Raw genomic sequence first — 17,877 nt, 5'->3', positions numbered from 1 at the left:
GAATGGTTCACAGCGTGGGGGTCCAGTTCTCTAAAGCCTGTGCTTGGGCAGGGTAACGGACTCAACACACCGCTAAGTACGTGATCTTCTTGTGCAGGTTTTATACACTGTTCGGAGTACTGTGCGGCTGCAACCAGACTGGAAGCAATGCCCAGCTCTGGATTGTCTACACAGGATACTCAGGATGCCCAGGCAATACTGACACAGGTATTTCTACCCTTGCACTCTACAGTGCAAATATAAAATAAAATCCTATCCTGATGATTTGCAAAAGTTTAATATGAAATATGAAGTAGAAGAATTCAACCCACAAGGGACCTCACCAGGGAGGTGCCACAGGAGCTGCAAGAAAACATTTCCATGCTGCTTGTTTTGGTAAGTTACCAAAGGCAGACGCAGACACGAATCTTCCTAGACCTATCCAGAAGAGGCACATTTCGCTGAAACAGGCACAGGAGTAGCTACAGGGTGTTAACTGCCAAGCACAGTGGCAAAGTGCATGCAGTTTCATTGAAACTCAGCCTCAGAGCCGCCTGGTACAGCTTCTGTCCCAGGCACATGCTGATAAATGCATACAGATACCGCACCCTCTCGCTCTCAGGGAGGCTCCAGCGCTGGCATCAGTGCAGTGTTGCTGAGCAGCAGGCAGCATCCCACAGCAGATTTTGTACGGTATCCAGGAGTTTCTTGTCCTGCAGGACTAATGATGCAACTCCCGTTTCTTCTAAGGATTATTTATTTCCCTACCTTCCCAGCTTCTTAACAGCAGCGTACCTTGTGGCAGCACAGCCCAGAGTCAAGCACTGTGTACAGGAGCTAATGGAGCTGCTTGTGTTTAGCCAAGGAAAACTGCTTTACTCTGAAGGTGATTCCCAGCAGCCAAGGTCCCTGCTCGTGAGGAGGGTGCTCCTTGCTAGACTGAAAGGGGAGATGGACAGTCCACCCTCTGATTTTGCTGTAAAGTACCACAAAAAGCCTTCATGAGCTACCATGAGCCTTCAACTTCTTGTGGCTGTTGTAGGAACTAGTGGGGAAGTTCTGTCAGGTCACCTGGAAAAGGGAGCAGATAGCCAGGTGGGATGCACACAGCCTTTCTCCAGCCACAGCTTCTGGACAACACTTAGATCTCATGGGAAAGGTAAAGAGATCTTTCAAAGATGCATCTTTTTGCGTTTCACAAAATAATTTTCTGCTCATGATTCCATAGAAAAGCTTTTTTTCTGGTGGATTTCACGTTGGCTAAATTCTGCAGTCACCTCTGACAAGGGTGACATCTTCCTGGGGAGGAGACGGGAAGTGTGACTGCAAGGCCAGTTGTGCGGCTGTTTCGACATCAGTGCCCGTGGGTCAGTAAAGATCTGCTAACTACAGGCAGAGACAGCCAACAGAAACTGTAAAACCATGTCTCCCGTGAACCTGATGCTGTTCTCTCAGTACTAAAGAGGTCCTTTGTTTTTGTACCTAATGTTGACTCCTGAACAGGCTGAAATGGCTCTTTCTGCCCATTTTTCACGTGTTATTCTTTGTCACATGAAACAACAAACTGTCATCCTGACTCAACGTTTCTTCTATATTTTAGTGCTGTGAAGATCTGACTCCTGGCTACGAGAGAAAGTTGCTCACTTCTACGATGACAACTGTGCCATTTGCTAAGGTCAGTTTGAGAGCACATAAATTAGATGCAAGCACAATAATTTTAAAATGATACTAATAAATTAGCATGCCGGCCTTGTGGTTCCGGTGCTACAGGTGACCTCTATAATCCATATGAAACTCAGATGTCCTGTGCATTTGTGCTCCTCCCCTCCTTAAGATGGAGTAATACTATACACATTGCCTATGGAGTAATAATATGCACGTTGCCTATGACTATTTTTGTTTGACGACCTCTAAGCAGGGAGTGAGTCTCAAATAAGTAGGTATCATGGGTCCTGGTTTTGCGTGAAGTTACGAATTGGCAGTGAAGAGGACAGGTGCTGCTCATAAATGTCCTGGGGAAACACCTCCGATGGCGGAGGGGATCAAGGCAGAGAATACTTAGGCTGCAGAGGAGGGGCAGCTCCTGCACCAGCCACCCCCTAACCCAGCAGCGTGGCAGACCGGGGGGTGCTGGCTCCATGCTCTGCTTGAGGACATTTGTTGCTCAAGGTGTCGCGGTCCCACACGTGGGACTCTGAACCAGTGCGGGAAGAGGGAGCTGTACGCGGCTCTGGGCTGCTCGCCATTGCCTTGCCCAGCTCAGGCTGGCTGCGTCAGAGAACCGAGCCAAACAACTCACAGTAATTTCTCAGCATACTTCATGTGGCTTAAAATCCCCTAAACCCAGGAAAATTATATGTACTATTAGAGTGCTGCTTTCAGCAGGGAGACCTGTCAGATACTAAACACTTTCAAGTTCTGGCTTATTAGTAGTTGGAAGTGTAATTAATATTCACTGTAAACACACCAGTCAGACTTGATAATAAAGAATCACTAGCCTAGGAACACATACCCCACTTTCTCTGCATTTCAGTGTTAACTTAGTCTGAAAACAACACTTAAATAGCAAACACAATAACGCCGGTGCGGTACTAACATTCCAAACTTTCCAAAATAACCGTCTGAGCAGCAATTCAAGTTGAAAAGCAACTTGGCTAAACCTTGAGGCTAATAAACTGCTTGATTAAATTAAGGGGTAAAAACTAATAAATATTCAAAACACTTGATAATGCTTTGTTTGACATAAAGAACATTTAATGCAAGTCTCACTGGAAAACCTGTCAGGTTTTATACCTTAAATAGTTTTGCATTTAGAAACACCGAGTGATTCCATTTGCTGCCTTTGATTATTGTCTTCTGTCACTTTAATCATGCTGGTAAAATTACACGATTTCTGTGAAGTCAAATCCGTTTACAATGCAGTTTTAATATAGCTTTGCAGCGTATTCTTCTATGCATTTTTATTTGTTACTCCCTACCTAGCAATACTTTGCTTTGTTCTTGAGCCCTCATTAGCCTGGGGTTTGCTCTAAAGCTCTCCCAGGGAGGAACTAACTAAAATACAGTTAACCCTATGCAAAGAGATGGTCTGGAACAACGGACTGAGCCTGGGCACAGCGCCGGCTCTCCCAAGTCTCTCCCAGCCCTGCCAGCGGCTAGCTGCGCAGACAAGTCCTTGGCATCCACCGGCACTCTCACCTCCAGGCTCTCACCGAATCCTGCTGGTTTTGTTTCACAGCACCTCTGAAATCTGGATGCCAGTCGAAGCCATGATCACCTTGAACTACATCTCTTCTACCCTCTCTTCTCACGCCTTCTTGTCCCACCAGATTGTCCAAAACGCTGCCGCTAAAGCGTCTCTCTGGCATTTCACCTGTACTGCTTCTCCATCCACCCCCCTTTACGTGATCCATCTTACAACCCACAGAACCAGTCCGGTCTTTAGCTTCACTCCTACCTGTGCGTTTTCTCTCATTTCTCTGTAAAAAGCTTTTCTCACATCCACCCCTTAGTGCTCTGGCTCTCGCCCTGCTTCACAGCACCCCAACCCGCAGGCCAGCCTCCCACGCCTGCCCGCCGCTCCCCAGAAAGACCAGTGCTCAGGACAGCCCTTCTGGGCTGGAGCTCCAAAACCACCCATGAATGTCAAAACTTTTCCCTGCCTTGGGACTAGATGTGTGCTCCCATCGCGCAGTGTGTCTGCTCAACATTAACCGTAAACACTCCCATGCCGGGGTCAAATACAAGTATACTTGTAACTCAGGCAAGAATGGCTGAGGAGCGGTTTGCAGCATGAGGATCAGCTGTACTCCAAAGCTAAAGCCACCACAGCAACCACAAATCTGGACTGACTCAGTAATGACTGGCCAAATGATCTTGCCTACCTAGTCCAACATGCAAAGTGAAATCTTACTGCACAGCGCGGGAACTTTCCTCTCCAGCAATGCTCCACGTCCTCTAACTCTGAGCAGATCCCCGTTGCCATCCCAATTTATTCATCATTTCATCCTGGAGTTAGTGCTTTTGTTGAATCTTGTCATCTACAGTTTGGACACTTTTGTCTTCTAATTTTCATACATAAGGATGACAATGTTGCAAGTCTCATAAGTGCAAAGCCAAATAAACAAGGCTAGGAGGAGAGCGTTTAAACAATCAGGATTTGCAAAGCAACAACCAGCACCATTATTTCACAGAAAACATGTACTGCTCCTTAAAAAGCCCTCAGTAAATGCCATCTCCCAAGAATATTTTGACATTCATAAACTGTGTAAAAGATTACTTCCTGAAATCAAAGTATCTGCATTGGTTATATCTAACACAAATCCTCATGGGCTTGTTTAAGGGTGTTTCTTTTTTATACCAACAAGAAAAAAATTATATAATTTAAGCCCTCTAAGTATCAAATTTAAAACACTTCTTTCAGATTCTGAGCATTAAACCCTGGTAAGTGCTAGTTGCTGATGTTGCTTCTTAATTGTTGTTATACTCTGATAAATAAGCTAAAAATTTGAGAAAATACAATTAGTTTAGAAAAACTGATTTAGCCGTAAGCTTCATCGTTTAACTTTTTATGGTATCCATGACAACCATTGGTCCATTTATTAAATAATAGCATCCCTGGTGTAATACACAAGTACTAAAAATCCTAACAATAAACAGCAACATTTAGTTAAGTGTGTTTAGGTCAAGCACACAAACCAACCTGCACCAAAACAAATGACAGAATGGGAGGGAAAAATGGATGGCAGACTATAGCTTTCCTTACCTTAAAGTCATCTGGGAGCAGTAGCTTAGATGTCCTTAGGAAGCTTAATATATATCTGAAAATTTCACCATCTCGATCAATGAAATAATGTTGTTTTAAACTGTCCAAGACAATAGGCTCTGTGCCATTAAACAGACGACTTATTCTGAAAAAAGAAAAGAAAAAGAAATGGGCAAAAGAGACAAAATCTCATTACACCCTCAGGGCTTAAGAACATCCAGCCAATTTAGCTGCATCAATTCAATGTGCATAAGGTAACGCAGTATCTTCATTTGGCGACAAACAAGTGCGCAAAGATAGATGCCTTAGACACATGTGTGCACCCACACACTCGCACACACAAAGCGCATGTGCAGATGCAGACACAGGTCCACACACCAGCAGTGAGAGCCTTGCAGCTGCCCTAGGGCTAAGCTCGCGCTGCCCCGAATCAGGGCTGTGAATGAGGCCCGGGACCCCAACAAGGAAAGTGCCTATGAAACGTTCACCCCACAGCTGGCAGAGTAATTTTGGTGAGAACATGCGTCACTGGCTCCGTTATACATCCCTGCCCACCACGTCCTGCTAACGGGGAACCAAATGGTTACTCGGAGATGGGTTCCTGGCCATCAGCTTTTCCTCCAGCTTGGCTGTCGTTTTGATCAAATGCCATCAAAGCCTTTCCGTGCTAGAGGAGAGGCTGCCCGTACACTGAGATGAGCTGTATGGACCTGTCAGTGCTGGATAAGTGGTCATCCAACGCTGAATGTTTTGGCAAACCAGCAACCAATGGCCCATGCAGCATCTGCTGCACTGCCTGTGGGACCCCAGTCCCACCACCAGTAGTCCTGGGGATCAGAGTCTGGCAGAAGGAAGCAACGTGGCAAATCTTTCATGAGCAAAGAAAAGGAAGCGAGACCTATGAGACCGGGGGATCAGCTGGTTACAGGACCAAAATACCACATCAGCTACATCACTCCAGCTTTCTCCATGTCCTGAGGAGCATGCTCTGCAGAAAGCAAACTGGGCATCTGCCTGGCTGCCATTCCTTCTGCCTCCCCCCTTCAAATGCCTGGCTCCTCTCAGAACGCTTTGTCTTCCCATGAGAAATAACCCAGCTGAATATATGTTCTTGAAAGGAAAATCGCAGGAGACAGACAGCAACGACCTATTAAGTAATTGAGTCCATCTCTCTGACAGTGCAGCATTGTTCCCAACTGCAGAGTGTCTCGTGTTTCAAAGTCAAGTCTTAAATAACCCTGCCAGTGAGGACTCCTCCATTTCCCAGAGAGACTATCCCGCAGCCTGCTGGATTTCACTGTCCAGCTGTCCCTTCAACTCAGCTATGCAATCCCCCCACGTCCCTCGCTGTGACCAGGGCAGGGCTTTCCCCTGCCGTGGTTAACGAGCTCGCCAAACCCTACCAAAGGCAATGGCCAGCACTGCTGGCGAATGCCGCAGCCGCAGCCTCGCTGCCTCCCTCCTTCCAGTATCACCACCCCACCCCAAGATTTCTGGCCCAGCAGCAGGACCCGAGAGCCCTCAGCCTGGCTGGGGAAGGCACGCGCCCACCCCGGCCATGGGAAGGGGCAGGTTTGCTCCCACCGCCGCCCGCAGCGCTGGTGCTTCCGGCTGCGCCCCGTGCCGCTTGCTTTGGGTTGTGGGTTCATGCAGCTCGGTGAGATTTGCTCTCCACAGCTGCACCTCAGTCTGATGTTCTAACTTGCTAATTTAGTTGCAAAGTTAATTAACGTGCCATTTATTTCTAAATTAACAGTGGAGATATTAAATAAAACTGGACTTAGCAAGTCCCCACTGAATTCAGCTGAAAACCCTTCTGCCCTCTTAAGCAAGCTCCAGGTTTTACTGCCTGCTCTTGTGTCCGTGTCAGCATTCAGCTAGTCTGAGTTACGTACGAGAATAACCAAATGCTCCCCTAAAGCCTAATTATACTATGTTTACTGTTTTTCTTCAACCTCTAGCTTTTCAATGGTATCAGAAAACACCATCAAGTTCATGCTGCAACATTTAATTTATATAATCCCAAAGTTCAGTAAGCCTCCAGTAATGCATTATTTTCTTTTTTGTTGTTATTTTAGGACTATTTGCCTGAGATGGTTAAATATATTGCTTTGTACAGTGTTAAGTTTTATTCCAGGAACCAGACAGTTAATTTATTTCCTTAGACACGCACATGAGCCAGCGTGCTCTGGTGGGTTAGACTGAAAGCAGAGGAAACACTGATAGCGCGGCTTAAGGTTCAGTACGGTACATTTATCGAGTAAATCTGCATGGCTATTGAAGGTTTTGAGATCTCACACCTAAACAAGCTGGGCTATGGCTTAAACCTCCTCCCTTTCGCTACCCTTTCTCTGTGAAGTCTGCAAAAGCAACTCGCCGGCTGCTGTTCGGCTCTGCTGCGCGTATGGGGGAAGGTTTGCCAACAACGACAGGGCGCAGGGAAGACAGGGTACAAAATTTTAATGGGCCGCTCTTTAATGTAGTGAAGCATTTTTTTGGTAATGAAAACAAAACATGAATTTTGAGGCCTTTGTGGAGTGCCCTGAGCTGTATTTCTTCACCAGCAAAATTACTGCTGGGGAAAGAAACTTGCAGAGTGTTGAAAGATTTAACTGCCACCCCAAAAACAGAGTGATGAATAGTTTAAGGATTTATTTGACGTTTTAGGGGGCTGCTATGTTCCAAGAACCAACTTCACTGCAGCATGTTGTAACGCTGCGTGCAGAAAGCACTCCTGCTTCTCCCTTCTCACCACTATAAACCGTACCTGTAGAATGTCCATCAGAAAACACAATGCTGTGAGAGTACAAAGTGAACTCAAATGGCAGCTTCGAAAGGAAAATTTGCCTGACAGGGTTACTCATCACGTGTGAAGCCATGGAAAAGAGCACAGTGACCGGGGCAGCTCCGCAAGCCCCACCGGGACGTGATGTGCTCAGCGAATGGGTCTTGGGTGGCCAGAACAAAACGCCGTGTGCAGAAGCGTGGAAGCAAAATGCACACAGGCTGTCAGAGAGCCAGGAAGTCAGCAAGGGCAAGGGGATGGGAATGGTTTTGCATGGTATAAACTTGCTGATGTTCAATCAGAAAGGAGGTATCAGTCTGGCTGGCAGCCTCAGGAAGCTGCTTCCTCCAGCCTCCCCCCATGTGATGTGAGTTAAAGTTGTGGAGAGCGGCTGCAGCTCTCAGATCGGGCAGTGGTCACCCTGGAAATAGTTGTTTTTATGAGTGGTCATCGTGCCCAGTACCATACTGGTGGACAAGTTGGGTAATGGCATTTTCAGGAGGCACTTGCTTATGGCATGAGGGAATGGTGCTTCTAGTGATGTTTGTGAAGAGGTGGAAGGCACAGGAAAACAGAGACGAGGCAAAAAGAGCTGCACTTGGATCCTACAGCAATGGGTGAGTCTGAGTGATAACGGCTTCTTCAGCATTCCCACCTTTTGCAAGAAATGCTTCACTTACTAATTTAAAAACACTCCTAAAATTTCTGTACAAGATTGAATTTCCAGACAGGGAGCAGACTGAGCCAGGACCAATCCAAGTAGTTGCAAGCCTAAGGATGGCGAGCTTGCCCTTCCATTGCCTCCACCTCCCTGGCCAGGTCCCGCTATGCTCATACCATCTTCCCAGTGCATGGCTCTTCCAAGCCATCTGTTTCTGCTCCTCAGTTGCTCCTGCCCTCCCGGCAATGTGCTCTTCCCTACCGCCTGGCCACCGCTCCGCAGTGCTGCCCACCCCAACCTTCGCAGGGCCCCTGCTCCCAGCCACTGCTGCACTGTGTCCCTGCGGAGCAGAGCCACGTCAGGGCTGGCGTCAGGCTCTCGCTGGCACCTTGAGCCCCGACTGGATGCTCTTCCTCGCTCCTCCCAACATCCAGAACACAACCTGTTGATCCTATTTCTACAATTTCTTTGTGCTTCTGTTGTTTCTGCTAAAGGCTTTTACATTTTCAATAATGTTTCGCCAAAATGCCAGGGGGTGAGTTTCTAGCTTGGTACCAATTTTACTATGATATTAAGATCTCCTTTTATTAGATTAAAAACAAACAATGCAGCCAGCCAACCCACAAGGACAAGAGTGCCAGTAAATTCTTTTCTTAGTTTCTCGGGCAGGGGAGGAAGCCGCATGCTGTGTGCAAGTACCTACAGACGGCTGCTGCTACCCACACCCCCCCATAACACTTGCAACCAATTTTCCACCACGCAAGGCCCCTGCAGCGCCTGTCGAGATGGGAGCACGGAGGGGGCCCGCAGGGCAGTGACTCCAGCCCCCAGCCTCGCAGCACACCATCTCTTTCATAAACTCACCCAACTCCACCTTTCATAAACTCACCCAACTCCATCTTAGACGCAGCCAGGGCTTTTTGCACCCCAGCTCCCTCTGGAGCACCCTCGGTCTTCCTGAGGTCATCACTGACGACAGCCGCGGCTCTGCACATAACACCCGCTGTCGGGGGGTTTAACGGCACACTGGGGCAGGAGAGGGTTGGGGAGGGGGGCAGCGTGTGCTTTCTGGTTTGGGGCCAGTTTAGCCATTTTCTTGACAGCTCTCTTTTTGAATAGGAAACTGAAGTTCTTTCTTAACAAATCTGGTTCCAGAGGCTTTAAGAGGAGCACCCAGTGTTGTGGGACCTGTGGGACAGCCAGCAGCAGGGGTCGTGGCAAGCACCAGCAGAGCCCTCTGCTCCTGAGCCCCAGCGCCGGGGGGTCGCTGCGGTCCCGTCCCCCCCATGCACCCGCCCAGCCAGTGCAGCGATGCTGCATAAGTAAAACTCTCTATCACAACATTGCACTAAAAGTATTAATTTAAGTAATTACGTGATTAATATTTAACTGTTCAGTGATATTTTTGTCATTCATAATTTAGTTGTTTACATTTATTAAAAATTGATTCTGTAGACACTTTTTCTGCCCAATGTCAAATCAGCAGGGAGTGCACATTTCAGCAAACTGTCATTAAAATGTGTCTCTCTCCGAATTTTATGGGAGGAGAGGGGAAGAAGAGAGAAATGCCTGACTGTGGGTCCTGCAAGCACGCGGGTCTGTGCTCCACTCAGTGCCCTCCGCTGTACCTGCTGCTCCTCCGTGCACCCTCCTGCTCCACTCGGCGCAAACGCACAGCGAAGCCGACATGAGCTCTGCAGCTCTCCCTGCGTTTTATACGGCGGCTGTCAGTTGTACTTGGCTGTTGGGCCTTGCTGGGGAGCTGGAGGAGGAGGAGGCAGCAGTTGTGGGAAATGCCACAGAGCGGAGGAAGAGGGTTGTTTAGAGCCGGGACACCAAGCATGACCTGAAACTGCCCCGCGGGACACATTAGCAAAGCGTCCCAGGTGTACGAGCAGAGTCCAGTTACTGCTGCTGAGCACAAACAGCGCTGCTTATCTCTTAAATATTTGTTCAAGGAGGGTAGGATAGATACTGTTATCTGCTTGGAAGAGAAAAAATGCTGTGAATTGGAGCAGAGGTGCTTGAGAGACCGGAATGCCTTACACTGTGTCTGGCACTGCTGTCTGCGTAGCTACATCTGTTACAAGAAAGTCTGTTACTTGTCCCATCACAAGAAAGTAACTGCTGGAAAAGAGAAGTGGAAAGCCACTGGAACGGCTGTGCTCTACCCAACACCAGCGTGCCAGGAGCCAGCTCTCTGCTGGCACTGCTACATCCCAGCTGCAGCAGCACGGTCCGGGGTGGGCAGTGGATGGTGCTGCTGGATCTTTACAGTAGTGTTTTTCCTATTTCCATTATTTTTACTGTAAAACTGGTTGAGTTTATGCACAACTTCCCAGCAAAGTAAACTGTAATGGAGAAAGCACCTGCAGCTGCTTTCCCCAGGGAGGTATGTTAAAACACCCAACCCGTCCGAAAAGCAGGCAGGGCTGGCCAGAGGAGGACAGGGATAACCCAGCTGAGCAGCAAACGGGTGTCTTCTGCCTTCTGGCCCGACAGTAGTTATGAGGGAGACGTTAAAATGTTGTCTCTGCCAGGACACATGCTCACTCACGCCCTGTACAGAGAGGAACGTGGCTAAAGGTTGCATCTGGCTGCAGTAAGTTTTCTGATCTGCCTCAATTTAAAATTTCAGCTTAATTAGTGTGAAAGTCCATAAACAAAGCTCTGTTGTATGGTTATACCATAACTTCACACACACCCTGCTACCTGACCGGTGATTTTAAGCCCTTCTCCAATTATGGGACAATACGCTAAGGAGAGGCACCGTCTACAGCGCGGATCTGTGCACACGCAGCCTGGCTGCGGTACGGTGCAGAAACTCTGTGCGGGCTTTGCCCTTACAGCTCTGCCACAGTTCCCGTTTTAATCAAAGATAACATCTTGACCAGCTCAGATTGCTTCAGGCATACACTTGGCTTGGAGCATGTTTCAGCTGGGGAGAATTTTGTTTTAAGCATCTTTTAAATCTTTTATTTGTACAGTGATGGGGAAAAGTGGAGGGGGAGAGTCTGAGTGTTAAATTGGGGGTATAAACTGCTGCTCTGCAAACTATGAAATCCAAGCAGCCACGTGTGCTTTGGGACCAGTTCATGTGCCTGAAGACACAGAGAGGTGCCCCAAAGGCGGTTTCTGGCATAAGTAAGCCCAGATCAGGTACCGGCTTCTATTCCCAAGTGGATTGCAGACATCAAGCCTGCAGTGTTAGGCAGGTCACAGCTCCGCGCGTGCTCAAGCCACCCCAACCACCGACTCCTTCTCCCACCACTCCTAGAAAACCAGGGTGAGCACCTGCGTTTCAGCAGGACAGCCTCAGATGCCAGTGTCCTACAGGCACTGCCTCGCCCCGCACAGGCATTGCTCAGCCCTGGACCCTTCAATCCTGATGGCAAAAGTGAGCGACCGCATTCAAGCACAAAACTGACCTGCGAGAACCAAATGCAGATACTAAAGCCTGTGACCCCAAAACCCCTCTCTCAATTTTTAACAAGAAAAGAGCATCAAGTAGTACAGTCCTATCTCAGCAGAGGGATGGAAGAGGTAACTCACAAGGTAACAGGTTTATCCATCTCCAATTCCTATAACCTTCTGTTCCTGCCTTCCAACGCTGATCCTGGAATGCCATAGGAGTTTTTTGAGCCATATGCTCACTTTCAGTGCTTTTGAAGGATATTACACTCATTAACTATTAAGCACCTGAAGGAACTGCAGGATCTATTACCTAGATTTAATACTTTGTATTTTCCTGTTCAGGCTAGAATATCTATTTTTGCAATAGATCAGAGCTAGTCTATATAGTATCAACATGTATTTTTAAAAGTCAATAATCCAGAAATAACATTATCATCTACCATGCAGAATCATTCTTAGGAAGTTCTGCAAGGAATTTTTTTCTTTTTTTTATACCATCACTAAAAAGCAAAATCAGATATGTAATGGATTTTGTAGTTAAAACAAAGGCATGGACAATTATGTTTTCAGTTCTCTGTTACTATCAATTAAAGTCCACTGAAGCAACAGGTAATAAAATCCACTGAAGTGGAAATTACCTATTATTTTTAAAATACCACAAAGCATTCATGGCAAGGATAAGAGATCCTACAGCTCTTTCTCTTCCGCCTGTTGCTATCTCCACACTTAAGACACTTTGGCGGGTGACTTTCATATAGAATTTCATGGAAATATATATGTATTTTTAGATTTTGATACATTACACTTATTTTTTAATTTGTAGCAACAGTATTGCCTATACATAAATTAGCAGTTAAGATAAGAAACTGGAAACACTAATCTTGGGTAGAGAAGCGAGTGTCTTTTCCTGCATTAAAAAATTCTCTTGGTAGTCAAGAGCCACCCTGGTCCTGCATCCGTGCGGCCAAGCATCCCATCAGATCTTGAGGGAGGAGGAGGAGGAGTGGTCAAACCATTACAACAGGCAGACTGGTGACTAAGGGAACTGAGGCTCCCATGAGCTTTCCTTTCCAGGCTTTTCATTCCCACCATGTTTACAAAGGTATTAACCCTAAGCCCTTCACCTCATTGGGATACTGGGATTAGGCCCATCAGCACTGGCCACTCATCCCAAATTTATCAGCAGTGTGTTTGTTGCCCGGGGCCCTGCTTCTGCCACCCCTCTCGTGTGGAGTCAACAGCTCAGGAGCAAAGTGCCGCTTAGCCATGAGTAACGGTGGCAGAATCCAGCCCTCCGTCAGGCTAATGATTTTATTTTGCCTTATTAAAGCATTTCTGTATCTTAGTGTGTTATTTTAACAGCTCTAAAAAGACTTCACTAAACAAACGGTTTCTAGTATGTTAATTGCTATATTACAAATCCTTTCATTGCATTTGGCGTATAACCACATTTACAGGCAGGGTAACTAGACACATACAGACAGAACAGCACTCATTCGCTATACACATCAGCATCCCACCACCTTTATTTAAGTCATCAGTCACGAAATGCATTTGCTGTGCTTAACAAGAAAAAAAAGTAACTTTCAAATACAGGTACAATTTGCACTTCTCCATTAAAAGTTCCCTACGGGCCACTGACGTGGCTTGTTCATCCTTTGTAACAGGGACAGTGACAAACAGCCTCCCATTAGTTTTTGATGCTTAACCATACCGTTTGCATTCATTTGGTCTGGCTGAGCTGCTCTGCAGTAACCATGACCAGAACAGAGGCCTTGACCATGGCGGGTGTGCAGATGCACGGCAGCCCAATGCACACGGAGAGGCTGCAGTTACTGTAGTTCAAGATAGGCCAGTTCTGCCACCCCTACTCCTAACAAGCAGTAACTACTCGGGGAGAGTGAGAAGGGCAGAGTCTGGCTGACTTGCATATTTTTAATAAAAGCAACCAAATAATATTACAATATAATACGAACCCTCAAAACACAGAACTTGCTAGCGGTAGGAGCTAAATGTTAGCCTTTCAGTGAAATATGCCGAAGTCTATGTAACTGCACTGAAGTTCACACATTGTAGGTAATACCTATCTATTTGGGAATTCCTCTCTTTGTTTTAAATTGTGAACTTACATTTGAAGTTAAAGAAGCATACGTTAGCTGGATCTGCAGTACTATCATTTTTTCCAGTATAAAGTTCAGGTTAATTTTGCTCTTCTTGTGTCTTTTACTTCATTCTAACTGAACTTTTGTCTAAACAGCTGGTGAAGATTAAAAATATTAATACAAATTTATATTGCTAAAAGTACCCTATTTTTATTATGCCATTGTTGCTGCTGGTCTGATTTGAGCCCTGCAAGGGTTCTTGGCCTTTCACGTTTTCTCAACAGAAAATTTAAACTAAGTTTTGGCCATGAAAATCAATGCAGGAACAAAAATTCTTTAATTTAAAACAAACTCCTAAACTAGCATCTTAGTTTCCCAAAGCATTCCCTAGTTTCCCAAAGGTCCCAATCCTGCAAGAACTGCATTTCAGTTCAAACTCTGTGGGAGTTGCGGGCACTCAACAGAATTAAGTTGTTAATACATGAGAAGATGCACAATTCAAATAAAACATTCCTGCCTATACAAGCCTTTTCTTGCTATTCCTTTAACCATCCCTTCCACCTAAATCATGGTGCTATGAGGGCCCTGATGAGAACAGGGTTGCACCAAATGCCAGCTCTCACCTCACCTACTTGCTGTAACTTCAAGTGGGAGCTAACTCAGTATTTTTACTAAGATTTTCAAATCTGACTAGATCTGGACATTACTTCCATTAACATCACCCTTGTACAACTGGGCATGCTGGGAGGTTGGAAAACATGCAGATACTAGTTTTATTTTAATATAAATGGGCTAAATCCTCACTCATTGAAGTCAAGAGCGGAACGCCCACTGGGAGTCGGCGAAGGCAGGGAAAATTTCAAATGTAACTCATTTACCTTTCAGGGTGCAAGTCTGGCCCTCCACATCCTTTGCATGTGTGGGTGCTGTGAAACCAGTATGTTTCAGTACACAGCAGGAGAAAGAGGGATGGATACTCAAGGGCTGCACAACCTTTTATAAAGTGTAAATGGTGACAGCTAACCCTTTCCCTTTGGTACCTGCTGCTCGTGCGAACAGCTAGAATATTTAATCTGCTAAAGCCACAGCCCTTTACTTCTCATCTCAGACAAATGAAAGCTACGCAGCTTTTTCCTATGATTCTTTTATTTATTTCCAGATCCACAGGAAAAAGTTCCCAGGCACAGGGCTGCTCGGGACTCTGCAGCACCGCACTGCCTGGGATGAGCAGGAGCACCAGGCTACCCTGGGTGCCCACACCTGCCTCCGCTGCATCGGGACACTCTCCACTGCTGTGAACAGGAATGATACCAGCCTCTCTGGGTAGTGATAAATTAGCTTTCTGCTTAAAAGAAACTGCCCATGCTGCTTGGGCAGTTGGTTGGTATGCTGATTCACTAAACTGGTAATGCTCTTGTGTTGCTGAGAACGATAATATGGAAAAAACCAGCTTATCTTACATTCCTCCTCTATTTGCTTTTCCTGCAGCCCATCCTTCTGTCCTCCAGTGCGTAAACGACACCAATTTTGCCCAGTCCCAGAATGCAGCACTGCTGCAATTACACTACTGTACACCTCCGGTACAGCTCACACCACTGCTCGCTCTGGCACAAAGACATTGCGGGGAGTTGCAGGCAGGCTGTAACTGCTTATAATTCTCTACAAGCATGTACGTGATTGGGAAGTTGCATCCAGTTCTCTCCATCCGTATTTCTGTCATAACACTTAGAATGATGAATGAATGATGCTCCTGTTTATTCTTACATTTGTTTAAGCTGCACCCAACATATTTTTCCTGGCTGTTCACTTAAAGAAACTGAACGTGTCAAGAACGATTTGTTAAAAAGCTATTTTGAAAGTAAAACAGCCACCAAAGCCGTTATATCCACAACAAGTAGGAACGCTTGTGTAATAGTTTCTGCTGCTGAGCCTGAGCCATTGGCAGATGAAAGGCAGAACTGAAGAGGCATTCCTAGTAGGTTTTTTGTTACTGCAGCCGGACAAGAGCAGGGACAGAGAGGAAGTGACCTGCCGACACGTCCACTGGGAAGAGCCCAGCTCTGCAGCCACGTTCCCAAAAAAAGGGGGAGCCCTTGTCTAGGGGCTACGGAGAGGGAACCCGCACCCGGGAAGGAGACAGCAATACACCTGCTGCACAGCGCATGCTCGCCCTATGGAATTAAGCTTGGAAAAAACTTCAAAATAATAAGAAAACTGTTAACTGTTGGACTCTGATGAGGTACTGAAAGCTGAACCTGGCTTTCTTATGTGACTGCGAAAGATTCATTCTTAAATACAATACTATGGTCATGGGTTTGATTCTGGTCCCAGTGAAGTCAAGGCCAAAACATCCTTTGATTTAATTGAAAGCAGAAGCAGGCCCCCGCTTTAACCCTCACATCTGCAAACAGAATATAACTGGATGTGAACAGAAGAGGAAATATTTTTGGAACTGTCTACAAATCCATGCGTGATTTTTTTCCATTCTGTAAGATTAAAAAGTGGTCATTGAACTTTTTTCCTCATTCAACAGCAGTGTTAAGTACTACTGGCCCAAATTCAGCCCTCATTCCCTCCCAGACAACCCCAGCACAAGCAGAGGACCCAGTTTCTCTATTGTCATCTACTGGTTCCCATGGAGTTCCACTAGCCAAATTTGTCCGTGAAATTGTCTGCAAGTTTTGCAACAGCAGAATTTAGGCAGTGGTCTCGTGGAAGGCACACCACATTCCCCAAATGCCAAAGCTGCAGCCTTTGGTGTAAATCATACTGGTACAACTTGTTGGCATAACACAGTATGACATCAAAGAGGTTAAATAGAGTCTCTAGTTTTCATTGTCCGCTTTCTCAAGAGAGATTTGCTGCTGCAAAAGCTTCTACCAGATCTAAATGGATTACCTGCAGCACTGGTACCATCTGCACTCCATTAGGAGAGAGGCGTAACAGGAGCCTGCCCTTTGGACTGGGATTCCTTCAGCATTTCAGCTTTACGGTGCAAATCCAGTTTCCAATGCTTGCCAACTGATCCCTTCTGAGTCTGACTAAGAGTAACAGTGCAAATGCTGCATAACAGCTTCCCAGCATCCACGTGCAGGACTCCTTTCAGGTTTTGCTTTATGTGGTCCTCAGCAGATAAAAAAGCAGAATTTTAGCCTTTGAACGCACACCGTGCTGCAGCAGAGTAAAATCAACACAGTACAGGTGAACACCGGAATACTTCTGCTCAGCCTATCTGCCCTGGTGCCCAGCTCTGACAGGCAGGCAGTTGTCACAGTGACTGCATCAATAAGGAATGCAATCGTGCACGCATGTGAAGCCAATAGCCATCCCGCCTGCCTGAGTTTCAAGTGAGAGCAAATCAGGTAAAAACAAAAAACAAACCCCTCTAAAATGTTTACAGGTGTCATTTCTTTTTTAAGCATCAAAAGATTGAAGTACATGCTAATCACAGCAGATGAGGTGAAAGAGTAGGCAGTTTGGTGGACAGAGCATGGAGATACGAGTTTATAATGCTGGAGTTTAATTCCAGCTCTGCAGCTTCTCCCAGCTATCAAATTGGGTTAGGAGAGCCACCAACCTGGTGTAACTCTGTATCGATGGAGTTATACCAGGGATGAGAGCGATTGACAATACTTACCTGTTTCGATCACCAGATTACGCATTTAATGTCAGTACAGCACAAGGGAACAAGCTGATGTGCTGCAAGGACTAGGTATACTCATCAAGTTATTACATTTCACGTAACAGAGAAACTTGGCAAAGTCAATAGGGCCCAGCAGCATGGGGCACGACCTGTGTCAGCTACAGCCTGGCATCCTCCACACCATCTTCTTACTCTGTGCTCAAGAGATCTAGCCTCCCTTACGCTTTCACATATGAATCCTGTGTTTGCATGCCTGCATATTTCTTCTATTTAAATATGCACTTTGTTCTTAAAGATTTTATTAATCCATGAATAGATTAATTCTGATTTCAGTTATACAGGTACAAATTTGGAGTAACTCCTTCAAAACAGCAGAGTCACCTCTTGGGAAGGCCATCTGACCAGGAAAGGTACATGCACACACCTGTAAGTGCACAATGCTTTGTCTGCATTTGCCTGTTGGATTTACACCTTCGGATGTTTTTGAGACTGAGTACTGTGGATACCCAGCAGAAGCGTCTTACTACA

The 17,877-nt window shown here is 46.2% G+C and overlaps 1 protein-coding gene across 5 annotated transcripts in view; it reads right to left on the bottom strand.

Annotated features, from left to right (window-relative positions):
* The window catches only part of KCTD15 (potassium channel tetramerization domain containing 15), a 46,809-nt gene that overhangs the window by 12,700 nt on the left and 16,232 nt on the right, over window positions 1–17,877 (bottom strand). For 4 of the 5 annotated variants that reach the window (XM_072872730.1, XM_072872727.1, XM_072872731.1 and 1 more), the window contains exon 3: window positions 4,745–4,889. The exons of the other annotated variant lie outside the window; for it this stretch is intronic. In XM_072872730.1, the coding sequence (XP_072728831.1) occupies window positions 4,745–4,889 (145 nt within the window). The remainder of the gene's footprint in view (window positions 1–4,744; window positions 4,890–17,877) is intronic. 5 annotated transcript variants of the gene reach the window in all.

Source organism: Ciconia boyciana, chromosome 9 (assembly GCF_034638445.1).
Source record: "Ciconia boyciana chromosome 9, ASM3463844v1, whole genome shotgun sequence".
NCBI lineage: Eukaryota > Metazoa > Chordata > Aves > Ciconiiformes > Ciconiidae > Ciconia > Ciconia boyciana.
The sequence above is the reverse complement of the archived record's forward strand: the minus strand, read 5'-3'. Positions and strand labels throughout refer to the sequence as shown.